This window comes from Pleurodeles waltl, chromosome 4_1, assembly GCF_031143425.1.
Source record: "Pleurodeles waltl isolate 20211129_DDA chromosome 4_1, aPleWal1.hap1.20221129, whole genome shotgun sequence".
NCBI lineage: Eukaryota > Metazoa > Chordata > Amphibia > Caudata > Salamandridae > Pleurodeles > Pleurodeles waltl.
The window spans coordinates 672,700,525-672,715,340 of NC_090442.1; the positions used below are offsets into that span (position 1 = coordinate 672,700,525).

The 14,816-nt window shown below is 43.6% G+C and overlaps 1 protein-coding gene across 2 annotated transcripts in view; it reads left to right on the top strand.

The window, feature by feature from the left end:
• The window catches only part of MDM2 (MDM2 proto-oncogene), a 125,366-nt gene that overhangs the window by 60,233 nt on the left and 50,317 nt on the right, over positions 1–14,816 (top strand). For both annotated transcript variants that reach the window (XM_069229184.1, XM_069229185.1), the window contains exon 9: positions 2,816–2,947. In XM_069229184.1, coding sequence (XP_069085285.1) covers positions 2,816–2,947 — 132 coding nt within the window. The remainder of the gene's footprint in view (positions 1–2,815; positions 2,948–14,816) is intronic.

Below are 14,816 nucleotides of genomic sequence, written 5' to 3' on the forward strand. Positions count from 1 at the left end.
TACAACCCACCCGCAGCCTTCCCATTATTTTCCATTGGTCGGCTTCTCCGATCACTCTCCTTTCCATGCTTTTCATTGGTCAGCAGGAACTCTCATGTCATCAAGTTGTACTTCCTCTCTTCTCTTTTGGGCTACCGCTGTTCTCTGGAGCTTGGACAAAGTACTCCTTCCGGTTGGCGATCAGTGGCTGGAGGCCAGTGTCCTTCCGCATGCCGTGGGCTTTTGGGGTGGTACTTTTTTACTTTCTTCCCAGCCGCCGGTACGCCTGCAACATCGTCATTTGTCTTTAATTCATTTGTTTTTTCCTCTTCTCCATTGTTCTGTTTCTTTTTTTTCTTCTCTATTGGCATTTCGGGACGGCCCGTACCATCCCCATTGGTGCCACTGTTAAAAACACGTCATGTCTTTACTGAGTACATTATGGATTTATTTCTAGGCCTGAGCTTCCATGCTTTTAACAGTGTACTCTGGGAGTTGTAGTCTTTAATTTATTGGCCCAGTTGGAATAACGCTCTTCCCATGATTGACAAAAGGAAAGCTCTGTACCAGACGCATAGTGTTTGTTGTACAGGAGCAACCTGGCAATACTAAATGAGACATGTTAGTCCCTGAGAGACGCAGTCGTTGAATTGCAGTGCCACATGTGTAGGTTTGTAGCGAAGAAGCCAAAAAAGGTTTGGGCACGCAGTGCATACTCTAGTCTAAGAGGCCAAGGACAGAAGACCTATGCAGGGAGTATGTATTGTTACCTACTAGCGGTGATTTCATCTAACAGAAAGAGGGTTTAAAGAGCATGGAGCTTAAAAAATAAAATCACACAAAACAAGTGATTCTCTACCACCCCCCTCCCCAAAAGAGGGTCCAAGGATTGATTTCTTGACACGCTGCTATTTTACCACTTTAGGTAAGATTTCCTCCTCTGAGGACATAAATAACACAAATGAGTCCTCTTGGGCTGGTATGTATTTGCCCATCTTTCAATGTCTTTTCTCCTTCACAATATGCATTATGTGTGCTGTCTTGGGGAATGTGCTGGACTCTACGTAAACTGCTCCAAGTTCAGGGTTGTTCCTATGCAGAGACTATCTGAGGTGGTGGAATGGGCTGAGGCCTTCGGTTTACCAATTGCAATAGTCTTCTGATACCTTAGGATCTGGATCTCAAATTCCGAGAGTCAAACAGGGTTAGGAAGTAAACTCTAATGCATGATGAACTGAAAAAAGATTTACAACACTGGCCCTCCTTGCCCCTGTCTTTAATTGGCTGACTGGCATTAATAACATTTGTATCATTCCTGCAGGTCCTATACAAAATGTAGAGCTTTCTTTACAGGCTGATTCCCAATTTGTTTTAAACAAACTCCCTACTTGCAGCGTTTACCTGAAAAAATAAATAACCAAAAGTATCCATAGACAAATGTTGCAAGTCCGCCTTTGGTGGTGGTCTAGGTGTAGCGTATATTCTGGCATATTACCAGGCCTTTCTTCCCAGTGCAATAAATAACAGTCTGTTTGACGTGAGCCTTGACCCAGCATAACAAAGCAAATCATTGCTACTGGGGCAGGGATCTACTTCACTTACTATGTAAAACAGTCAGCCAGCAGAAGGTGCCCCTGGAACAAAAAAGATAGTACCAGCTACTTGGAGGGGCACATTGGATACTATGGCATGGGAAGGTAGATTGACTTCTGCAACTCTGTTATTAGTGGGTGAAATTCTCCCACAGGTGGCATCCCAGGCTCGATTTGAGAGATGGAACACACTAAGGATTTCCTCAGCTGAACGATATTGTTGAGATGAACTGAATCTGAATTTTTTTGGATATACAAGCAGAATGTGGGCAATATCCTTTTCAGTTCTTCAGCTATTATCAACTGTCATCCATTGCAGCCATATCTCAGCACTGCAGGACTCAAACCAGACTTTAAGTGCAAATTTGGCCTCCAGTGAATTAAACAACTTCCAGATAAGATGATCTCTAGGATATAGAAATCTTGCTAATACACAATCCAGACACAGTTTTAGCATTAAAGGAGGGATGGGAGACTGACATTGGTGAATGTATAGTGAAGTTTGGGGTAAAGCAAATACGTTTATTTAACTTCAAAAACGTTTGTAAAAACATTTTTATGTTAATGTAAATTAATCCTAAGCACTTAGTTTAAATGTAGAACCAAGGAAAACAATGCTACAGCAATAATAAAGTTTGAAATAAAAATTAAATGAATTAAATTATTTAAAATATATTAAAGTAAAATTACTTTTCTTACATATAAATTAAAAATAAATTCCCAACTAAAGAAAAAAAAATTGAAAATAATGGGAGACCGGAACTTAAATGTAAACCCCATAGAAAATAATTTAAATTCAATTATTTAAAACACTTAATGTATATAATTACAATTTAATGTTGAAAACATGAAAATAGTACAGTTTTTATTATATTTTAATAACTTCGCATTTTTTAATTAATGTTACAGTACATTGTATTAAAATATAATCATGTTATTTACATTCTAAACATCGCTTAATTACTAAGGCAAAATAAAACTTAATTTTATGTTTTCGATGTAGTTGTCAGATTTAGTCATTGGCTGATGCCAACAAAATATCTTACAAATAAACAAATAAAAAAGTATTGTACAAGTCTAGGAGAAAGATCTTTCTTCAGTGGAACTTTTATTTTATATTAATTGGGGTTATCCATAAAGTATTTTGCATAAATAAAGCAAGCATTTGATACAATTTAGAAAAAGTATTCAATATAAATATTTTGCTAGCTTACATATCAATTTCCTGTTTCTTTTTTCTTCAGAATCTTGATTCTCCATCGGTAAGTGATTCAGAATCTGATCAGTTTAGCGTCGAATTTGATGTGGAGTCCCTGTACTCTGAAGAATACAATGAAGACGATGATCAGGAAATCACAGATAATGATGATGATGAGGTGCGTGCGCAAGAGAACTTTTGGTCAAGACTATATCGTTGCTTAATTGTTTTTTTTTGATAATTTATTTAGACTTTTATGTTGGTTTACGGTGCTATGACATACTGTTTTGAATCCTTTGAAAACTAAGAAATATTTCTGTATGGGGGCATTAATGTTTAAGCATTGAATGCAATTTTAATTGTTTAATAAATGTACAAGCTTTTGTTGTATTTGCATACTATGACCGTTATCGCATGGCTTCAAAACCTGTGTTCAACTGTTGAAGCACTTGCACATGCACACTGCTGCCCATTTTATGTTGGTTTCAGTGCCATATAGACCATTGAGTAGAACTAGGGTGAGGGCATTCCCCCTGGGAGATACATCTTGAAGTGTATGCCCTAATGAACTGTTGGCACTATCCCCATAATTTAAAATGATGTATTTGACCATAGGAGAACTCTTCGGTCTCCAGTTTGGAATCTGGGGTGGCAAGAAACTTGACACGTTCTGCAAATATTCAGTCAACCTTTGTTATTGGTAATTGTTAAAAAGTTCTGCAAAAACAAAAATATTTTGGGGAGCAGGTTTAAACATATAGTACATTTTCATTGAAATACGTTTGATTACTTTCACTTATGTGCCACGTGCTATGAAGCTGATATCTGTTGTCCGAAAACTTGCATTTTGTAAATTCAAAGGGGAAACTTTGTAGACCAAAGACTTTCTTATGATATAGCTGGGCAGGTGTGAACCTGAAACCTTATTTTTGTAGTTTACCACAGTGGCTGCCATCTTGAAATTGAATGCTTAAACTCAGGTTTGGCTTTGCAAGTTTCCAGTGCAGGGGCTCCTGCCTCTGGAGCTGGTAAGAGTGCATGTAACGGGTGGGAGATCAGGAGGCTATTTCTGATGCACTCAACGTGCCTAAGTGAAGGATTTTGGTGATTCAACACCGGCAGATTATGGAGGGGGCTTGCCGGGGATAGGGTACAAGGTCACCAGTCTACATATGAAGTTGTTTAGAGGCCCCTTCTACCAATAAATAAAGCAAGACCCATAATTTTGGTGTCTCTAAAGTAACTTTTTTAAAGTTTTTTTTGTGGTGTTGTGCTACTGGTGACTGTTAACATACATTGTCCAAAAATGCGATGTACAGGCACCCCAGGCTCTAAGCGATTACAAAAACCATAGTAAATGTAGATTTTCAGAAGTTGGAGAGGAGCACCTACAGTGATGATTCATACTGTGGTCTGCAACTGTAACTCAGGAATTGTTTTCGGAAGCTCCTCCAGATATTCAGTGGTGCAACAAGTATGCTAGAGGACGCTAACTGACAGTAAACAATAAAGGCAGTATGGCACTCTTACAGATGGAGGATTATGTGGGTCTGATGTCGTTTTGTTGATGATGTGCCGAGATGAAGGAGGAAATCAAGTGAGGGATTTTCAGGTAGCTGCTTTTTGGAGGTGCGAGTTATCCCCTGTTAAAGTGATACTCAAAATTGTCTTGGGGTGCAGGGTCCATAAACACCGATATATAAAAATAATTTGCAGTGTTGTAGGGCCAAGCAAAACAGTTTTGTAAACTTAAACTGTTTAACTTGGTCTTTAAAGACGAGAAGATTTGCAGCAAATAAAAAAACAAGAAAGCCTAACTACAGTTTTTGTCCATGGTTTTATGCTGTTGTCCATACTTCATGCTAGCTCTTTGTCCCTTTAGACATGAGTAGTTATCTTGCCAGAGATTTACTCTTAAGTAACTACCTTGCAGGAAATGTAATCTTCAACAAGCATATATTTCAGTTGTTAATCACTCAAGGCTGAACTTGAGCTTCTGTACATTGACAGACGTATTGGAGATTCTGACAATGCACAACTTTACATTTGCTTGAGGCTAATGGAGAAGTGTCTTTTTTTTCTACTGTACTTGGAGGACTGCCGTCGTTTTTTCGCAGTGCATAATTGCTCCTGTATAGAAAATGTTTATCTTTAATATTTTTGTGCACAATACTTTTCTAATCCTTTCCTCCTAGACATTTCTATGCCTACCTTTATTATCATGATCAGAGCCTTAAATGTCCATTTGTACAGCAGCTTATATTCATGCCTCTTCTTTTCATTTTTTATGGCATACGTTCTTTCTTTAATAGAGAATTACACAATAAGTGCTCTCAGAATGTTTGTTGGCTAAGAGTGTGGTAGGTGGAGGATTCATTTCCAGAAGCCTCCTTTACAACACCCAAGCATCATTTAGTTGGGTTCCAAGTGCTACATTTCACTAAAATAGGGCAAAAATCCCTCAGTTTTTCCTGATGTCAATTGGATGAATGCACAAATCGGCTAGGTGTTCATATCAAGATTTTGCTTGCTGTGGTGTGGGCTTGTCTGTGTTCGTTCACCATGTAAATGTCTCTGTGATTGCAATTTCCAACAAGAAGAATTATTATTATAATTTTTTTAATTTTCGGTTCATCTGCCTAAATAATCTTCTGGGTTTTTTGGGCCCATTCCCTCATTTATTTATTTTATTTTCAAAGTATTTGATACAAGCTAGTTTTCTTTGAAGTAGGTGCAGATGAACTCCAGTTGTTTTGGGGAGACATTATAGTGCTGACAAAAAAAGTTTCCAATCCTGGAAATGCTATTTTTGTGAAGTAATAGTACTTCATCATATTTATTCAGGATTTGGAAGAAGTGTATGACTTGGTAGATTGTGACTGTTTATTTTCTGCCCCTAATTATATTTAAGATTTCATCTTTTATTATCCAGTCTTGGTTGATTACAAACGTCATTTGCTCAGTATCTATTGATGGATTACAAAGATCATTTGGTCAATATCCATAAGGTTGGTATGCCTTTGTGATTATCAAGGTCCATTTTATGAAGTGGCATTGCAGTGCTTGAGTCCATGAATTTGGAGAGTTATGTTCTGGTATAAAAGGCCTGAATCTTAGAAGAAACACAGTGAGGAAGCGCTGATTCCCCCTGCCCCCCTCAAATCATGTTAGTATTTTGTCTTTTGCAACTATTTGCTTTTTTATAGCCATTGTGAGGTGGTCTTTCCCAGTTCTCACATTTTTTCTTGGGTAAGGTATTTTTATTCCCTTAGTTTTGGCTTTTCTTATTCAGTGTTTCAGCTCCTCTCTTGAGGTAAAAGCTTCACTTTCTTCTCTTCATTTTAAGTGCAAACTGTTGCCTTTTCATTCTTTCAAGCCACAGATTTGAGGCCCACTGTTGTGTTTTTTCTGTCACCCAGGATTCAATTCAGTACTTGAAATAAGAACAATCCATTTCTCTTTAAATTGTAGTGCGCTCAATGGAAGACTTATTGGCAAATGAGAATAGGTGGTCCATCTTTTTCAAGTGTCTACCTCATTCACTTCTTTGTCCAGAGTCTGCTCATCATTTGGGAGCTACATTGTTGCTGTGTAGTGTCTTTATCGAATGTAAAATTAATGCTGACAAAGATTCCAGAAAAGAGGCCTTCAACATTTTTTGTTATTAACAATTTGTTGCCCTTGCTTAAACTAGTCTATAAAATCCTGGAAGAATCCACCAGTTTTGTGTGTTTTTGGACTTGCTTAAATTTCTTCCTAATGGTGTCAAAACCACTTGTCTTTCTTAGTATTTCTACTTTCATGTAACTAACCAGTGACCGACTTTGACTTACGGCTTGCCTTCTACTGACCAAGCCAGTGAACACAGCACTGCTATGTTTAGGATCCACATCCAGCCTCCTCCTTACAGCGATCTCTAGAGATGCTTGTACTTTTAACATTTTGCATGTATTCTATTGTTTGAACGATGCGTGTCGCATTCCAGTCAAACATTGAAACCAATTTTTTTGTTGTTCTCATCGTAGGTTTCCCCTCAAGCAACTGAAACCACCTACTCATGTTGTCATTTTGCACTTAAACCAGTCTATTTATTCCACTTCACTTTTCCAATTTACAATTCACGCCCTTCTTTTTCTCATTAGATTTGCATCCTGTCTTTATCAGTGTACATGCTGCTTTACTGAGCATGACTGCTGCCACCTTACGGGGCAGTGAAGAATTGACAACCTATTATGGTAGCAGGCAGAACATTTTACTTGTCAATGTGCCCAGATTTCTCTGCAACCAGAATCCGAGCTCCTCAGCAGTGGAGAATGAGAAAATCTTTGGTGCTTCATGGTAAGAAGTCTCTGACAGCTACACTTTGCCAGGGGCTGGGGAGAAGTGACTTTAAAGTTTCACAACCTACTGGGAGAAAAAATGTACATTGTACCTACTTTGAAGGAAAGAGCTGAGTGACTGTTAGGTAGGCGTGCTGTAGCTGCCTTTGTGAAAATAGGAAGCTACCCAGAAAAGGAAGACTGCAAGGACCATAGGCATCAAGAACCTTCAGCAGCATGCCACAGTCCAGGGATATATCAGTACTGCCCGGCTGTGTGGTGAGGTTTTGAGACACAAGTGTCCCTACGATGTACCTGAACACAGGTGTGTCTGACTGCTAAGCACTCACAAAACAATTTTACCCTGAGACTTTTTTTTCCTCCAAAGAAAAAACATATATGTAACTGGATTAATTAAGTGCTTGCTACCCCCTGATGAGGCGTTGAATTGCCTTACGGCGGCAAGTAGCACGGTACTCTGGAACTTGTAAAATGTTATTGTGATTAGTAATGTGCTGTCAAGAAAAATTGCGTACAATTAGGGCCATATGTACGAACACTTTTTCCCATAGACACAGAATGGGTAAAAACCTTTGGTACATCTGGCCCTTACTTATTAAAGGGGGCTGTGGTTTCAGGGAAATAGTTGGTGAGATAGATAGGCTGGTAGAGAGCTTATGTTAGATTGCAAGGACAAGGTTTTAAAGAGGAAGAGTTGTGATCTATGAAATAAGATGTCTGCTAGAGACATCTAGTTGCAGTTTCCTTACCTTAAAATTACCCCATCATCAGTCTGATTCAAGACTTGAGCAGTACCCCTGCACGCCTTATGTGGCGTTGATAGGCTCCACATCTGTCAGCTTCGTCGTCAACACCTGATACGGTGTTGCGGTCCTATGTAGGCGCCACCCCAGTGTGCTGATGTCTTTTTTTCTGCACCAGCCATAGCGCTGAGCTGAAGAAGAGTTACCCCTCAGTTGTCTTTTGACTGATCTTTTTCAACTTTTTGTTGAAGATTTTTGAGTGTTGACACTCCTGGTGCTTCAAGGATGTGTTTGCTCAAGATCAGGTTCAAGCTCTACAGATCCTGTCATCGGGCGATGTCTGGAACAGACGTGCAACTTGTGTGCTTGTGGTGTCTGGAGCTCGACCACAACCCGAAGTCGTGCTCCGTGTGCTGGGCCATGAATCCGCAAGCTTTGAGGGAGCAGTCCCTAAAGCTCCTTGCAACCTGGCATTGCTCATGATCTCAAATGCGAGGAAGGTCCAAGAATGGTCACGGAGTACCCCTTCTTCGTCGTCCCACTTAGTCATCAGGACGATTGGGTAAGTCAAGGCACAAGAAGTTGAAGAACAAGCGTTCTTTGATTTCACCATGTCTTCACTGCCGACGAGATGCGGGAAAAGGGCCTGTCATTCTAGGCCTCTGTCCTCTGAGCCTGCGTCCGGGCCACCTCTGCAGCACCCTGAGTATCTGGGAACCCAAGCATCCCCTCCCCAACTCAGTTTTATGAGGCCTTGCACCTCATCTTTGGGCTGTCGGACTCCGCTGGAGTGCTTTTGGGCTCCGCGGGGTTGGAAGCACTCCCCCCAGGTTCCATTACCCAAGGATCTGTTCTTGGCATCAGTCATACCACCTCAACTTTGCCTGACACCGGTTCTGACGCCTGTTCCCCCGGGTGGCATTGACCGCATCCTCCCTGCAGACTCTGTCACACAACGCAGGTCCGGCTTCGTGTCACAGACTCCAACTTCAACAGGGGGCCTTGCCCCCTATGTCGTATTCTGACCCTTATTCTTATGGGTTGGGGTATGGTGACGAATTAGAAGGGTCGCTGGACCCTTTAGAATACTAGCTACAAGAACCCTTGGACTGGTGTGCAGGCCTGGGTGAAGCTCGTGGTCTGGATACTTTCCCCGACACTGACATGCTTTCTTCCCCCTACTGTGGCGACGAAGGAGGGTGCTTCCTATTCCATTGTGGTGCAAAGATTGGCCGTGGTCTTGAGCCTCAAGCTGCTTTCAGTGGCAGTCAGAAATAACCTCCAGACAGATGCTTCATCCTGGGGCTTCACCCTCCTGAACACCTATTGTCCTTCAATGAAGCCCTCACCCATGTCCTGCTGGGGACCTAGTCCAAACCCAGCATAGAGGCTCCTGTGAACAAGACTATTGCTGCCTCCATCGACCTACTCCAACTGACCCAGCGTTCCTTATGTACATCACTCCCCTGAGAACTTGGTTAATCAGGCCTCTATATCCCAGGTTGAGTTCCCTTCCGCATCTCCAGATAGGTAATCCAAAAGGCTGGACCAACTTGGGAAGATGTTTTCTTCCTCCAGCATATCATTGCGGTCCATGAACACCCCAAATGTTTTGGGATGTTACTCCCACACACTGTGGGATGCAGTTTGTGCAAGTGCTGTCACAGGTCCCGGAGGAGGCTCTGGCTTTACTCTCTCAAGCTGTTGCTGATGGGAGGGATGTAACAAAGTTCACAATCTGATGTGGGCTGGACATGACCGACTCGCAGGGGTAGAGCAGTTGTATCAACTGTGGCTCTGAGGCGCCTCGCCTGGTTGAGGACGTCTGGCTTTTCCAGGGATGTCCAAGCCAATCTTCTAGACATGCCCTTTGATGGCAGCTGTCTCTTCAGAATCAAAGCATACTCTGCACTCCAGCGCTTCACGGATTCTCATGCTAGGCCAGGCACGGCACTTGGGCCTTGCTGCTGCCCTTTGCTCCCCGCGAGCTTCTTTTTGCCCTTTTGTGATTTTGGAGGGGGCGACCCTCTATGTCCGTTCCCCTCCAGCCACTGTGCTGCGTTTGCTGGCCAGCCTCTATGTGACCGGGGACATGGTATCCACTGTCCTCATGGATCAGGGAACCAGCAGTCCGGCCAGTCTACTGCAACCAACCCCCCCCCCCCCGTTTTATCACCTATTCTTGGCCAAGTGTATGTTGTTTATGTGACTGTTGTAGAACATGCACAATCTGTATAAGTGATGGAGGGTGATGAAGGCCTATGGCTTCCATTTGGAACCCCCCCCCCCCCCCCCCCCCCCCCCCCCCTCCAATTGGGCTGTCGATTATTTTCACTGTGAGTGCTGCATTCTGCCCCTTCATGAGTAGCATATCTGCATACATAGTAGACCCCTTCATGGTCACAGACTGCTGGACTTAAGGTGTGGTGTTCCATTATAGAAATATTTTTTTCCCTTTTGTGACTTAAAAAAAGTGTTGCAGTTGTCCTGGTTGTGCTCTGCCTCTGTTTCTTGCATGTATACCATGGGTGCACTTTTGTGACTTCCTTTAAGAATTGGGCCCCTGATTAGGCCTGGCATTAAACCACGACCTTTTGCTTTTATTACAAGTCTGTCTGTCTTTCTGTTGGTTGGCTTCACTATGAGTGACCGCATTGTGCTTTGTTGCGAGTACTCACACCCGAGTACTCGCAACGAAGCGTTTCCATAGCTTGGAAACAATGTTCCTGGTTCGTTTGATATATGCAGATTTGGAATACACAGCTCGTAATTACAGAGCACATGAAAACCAAGGATTTTGATATATGTTGGTGCACTGATAAGCCATATTAAGAACATTACATACCGTTTGAAGCAATTTTGAATTTCTACTAACATTTCATTTGACATTTGACTTGAGCCCTGAAGAAGTCGTTGGGACTAAAGAACTTTCCCATGACGAAACACGTGTTGGCTCTGAGTGTATTTCCATGAAGAATGCTGTAAATTTGAAGATATGATCCAATAAACTTCTGGACTGGATTGGACTTTATAAAAACTGGCGTGGAATTTCAGATTGCGTTTCTTTTGAACTTTACTCACTTGAGTTTTGACTTACTTGATTTGTGATAAGAATACTTTGGGTGAGGGGGGCCGCATGTCATGTGAAGTATTGTTGGGTTCATTTGAACCTTGAAGGGATGGGTGTTTTCCCTTGTGTAGGCAACCCCTAATATGTTATTTGGCCAATTAGTTTCCTGAGCGCCATTATTCCCCTGTCATTACACCCCATTTCACTTATTGCTGTAGGTGGTTGAGCTTAGTTGGGCCTAGTTGTCCCAAGGACAAAATAAATATGAACAGTGTTTCCCTTGACCTCAAGTAATATGTCCTGGGTGTCGGGCTATATGAATTCCACATTCTCGGAGATGATAACCCTGAGGTAGAATAGTGTTATTGGGGTACTGATGTAGGCTCTATAGTGTAAACAGAATTTTTTGTCATTTCACAGCATTATAGACAAATTGGGGCATGCAGTCCAGTGAGTGGGTATGCATGCAATTATAAGCTGTACAATAGTAGCTGATCAAGGAATTGTACAAGGTGTAGCTGGATTCAGCCCGTCACAATGACAACCCTCAACCCCTTCACCCACCCCCCATTCAGCTTGACCCAAACTTAGCCCCCACCAGTTTCCAAGTCAAGGTGCACCACATACAATCAGCGGTTAGCCACATTATCTTCCCGAGCAAGGACCTAAGTAACCCATGGCACTTATCCGTCAAACACTTCTAGGTCCGTCCCTCGTTGGTTACAGAAGTAGGGAACTCTCAGGAGAGTCCACCACTAGTTCTTTCAGACAGTCTATCAGCTGGTCCGCCACCTTGGCCCTACCTGTGGTCCAATGACCCGTTTTAACCTCCTGGAGCAACACTGTGCTTTCATACCCAGCCCAAAGAATTTGTGCAGTCTGGGGCCTCTAGGAGCCTTCCAATATATGGTAATATCTCGCTTTGCGAGAATCGGGGCCAGATCCACAAACCTAGTGGTAAGTTTATTTTTGGTAGGACGGGGGAACCCTTCCAGCAGACAAGCCAAAAGAGTACAATGAATTGTGTGCTGGATGGTCTAATTTGAACAGTCTGTTGCCCTTCTCCAGAAACACAGTAGAATCTGGCAGGACCACACCCTGTGGAGCATCTCAGCGCTGTGTTCACCACATCTAGGGCAAGCCTCCATTTTTTCCGAAGACTAATGATTTCAACAGGTGTTGGGTACACTCTATGTAAGAAATAAAAATTAATCAATTGAAATCTAGGAGTGCAGGATACCAAGTAAATGTTTGAGTATTGTGGTCCATTCTGCTTCAGTGGTTTGATCTGTGAGGTCCTCCTCCCATTTCCAGTGCAACTCTACTAAGGAATTAATATGAGCTTGCAATGCTTGGTTCAAACACATAAGTGATTGATTCTGCCGAGTATCCAACAGCACTGGTGGGCCCCCGGATTCTGTACTGCCTGCCCTCCAACTTGGCTAACCCCATATGCAGACCGCTCTGCTAGGCCCTTCTAGTAAGGATCTCCAACCTCTGTTGTGGAAGGTCCGGAGAATACAGTACATCAACCCAGGTACACTGCAGAAAGCGCTTCCAGCAGCACGGGAAAACCAGCTAATCCTTGGGGCCCTTGCGAGTTGCCATTCAGGCATCAGGAGGACCTGAAACAAGGTTGGAAACCCAGACCTCCTTGGAGTGTCCCTGCCCGTGTTAGTTCATGTGTGAATCCACTGGTTGAACCGCTGTAGCTGTGCTGCCAGATGGCCTCAAGGTCGGGTGCCCCAAGATGGCCTCAAAGTCTGGTGCCCCCAGTCCCCACCTCTGTTGTTGGGCAGCTAATTATGGCTTTTTCCACTCTATGCACAAATGCCAGTCCAGAAAGCTGGGGCACTCTGTACCAGTCTAGGGAATGCAGGATTGGGTTTTGGTCTGAGACCATTCGGCAGAGTTATTCTGCATTACAGACTGCTCTATAAACTCCTGTGAGCAAAGAAAAGCATCTAGATGTGCATGCAGTTCACGCATTCCGGAGTAGAATGAGAAATCCCTGCTTCCAGGATGTAGGCGTCTCCAAGTATCGATTAACCTTCCCCTCTGCTGTCTCTTTGTATATTGGCACTAGATGTATATTGGAGGAGTCATCCAATGGAGGATGGGACCTGTCAAGAATCTGGTCTGCAGTGCTATGGTAATCCCTGGCCCAGCAAAATGTCCTGGGTCAGGTATGGGGTTAAGACGCAAGACAATTCAGTGAAGAACCCACTCTGATCTATGTTAGAAGCATAAATCCCAACGATGGTTGGATCTTGGTCCGCAAGGCGACTCAACACCAATAAGTTTCTCTTATGGGGGAATCTATGAATTTGCTTGTTTTCTGAAACAGCACCCCGGTCTTCATCCACACTAGGACCCCTCTGGCTAAGGCCGGATATAACATGGTGTTCGGTGGCATGTGTAGCTGCAGATACACATGCTGTGCATAGTCCGCCGTCTGCTGTTGGGTCGGAGTGTTACAAGTTGTTTTTCTTCGAAGAAGTCTTTTCGAGTCACGAGACCGAGGGACTCCTCCTACTTTGGTTCCATTGCGCATGGGCGTCGACTCCATGTTAGATTGTTTTTTTTCCGCCATCGGGTTCGGACGTGTTCCTTTTCGCTCCGTGTCGGAAAGTTAGTCAGAATCAACGGAAAATTCGTCGGTATTGTTTCGTTCGGTATCGGGTTAGATTAGAATCAACACCGAATCTTGAAGAGCTCCGGTAGCCCTTCGGGGTAATTTCGATCCCCGTCGGGGCCTGGTCGGCCCGACCGCGTGTAACATCGAGACTGATGGAACGGACCCCGTTCCGATTCTGTCCTAAATGCCACAGTAAATATCCCTATACAGACCAACATTTGGTCTGTATCTTGTGCCTGTCACCCGAGCACAAAGAAGAAACGTGTGAGGCCTGTCGAGCGTTTCGGTCGAGAAAAATGCTCCGAGACCGAAGAGCCAGAAGGTTGCAGATGGCGTCCACGCCGACAGGACAGCAACGGTTCGAGGAAGAGGGAGAAGAAGAAACATTCTCCATCCACGAATCGGATTCCAAAGAATTCGGCATCGAAGAAACCGTGAGTAAGACGTTGAAACAAGCATCACACAGAAAAACAGACAAAGCCCAGGGGACGCCACTGCCGACAGGCCATGGCTCAACCCATAAAGTAGGTGACCGTCCATCGGCACCGAAAAAGGGCGAGCTGGTTCCGAGATCGTCAGACTCGGGTCGAGACACAGGCACGCAGCAATCTCGGGACCGAGAAACTGCCGCAGAAAAGGGTCGACACCGAGACAGCGGCACCGAAGCTGCTCGGCACAGAGATAGCGGCACCGAAGATGGTCGACGCCAAGAAGGTACGACACCGAAAAAGAGGAAAATCTCTTCGGAGCCGAAAACAACAAAAGACACGGTTTCGGTGCCAAAACGCCCAGCAACCGAACCGAAAGCCAGTTCCTACTCAGAAAAACAATCACTGTCCTCCCAACTTAAAAAACACAGATTTGAGGAGGAATTACAAACAACAGCTGTAGATCACACGCAAAAGCGGATCTTTATACAAAGTGGTACAGGGAAGATCAGCACCCTTCCCCCCCAATCAGAAGAAAAAGGAAACTAGATTTCCAACAACAAGAAAAAACACCACAAGCAAAAGTGGTGAAGAAGGTAACTCCACCACCCTCTCCACCACCGGCAGCTCATATATCACCGGCACAGACTCCGTCACAATCACCAGCTCATACCACCATGAGCCAAGATGACCAGGACGCATGGGATCTCTATGACGCCCCAGTATCGGACAATAGCCCTGAGTCGTACCCCACTAAGCCCTCACCACCTGAGGACAGTACAGCGTATGCTCAGGTGGTAGCTAGGGCAGCAGAGTTTCATAATGTAT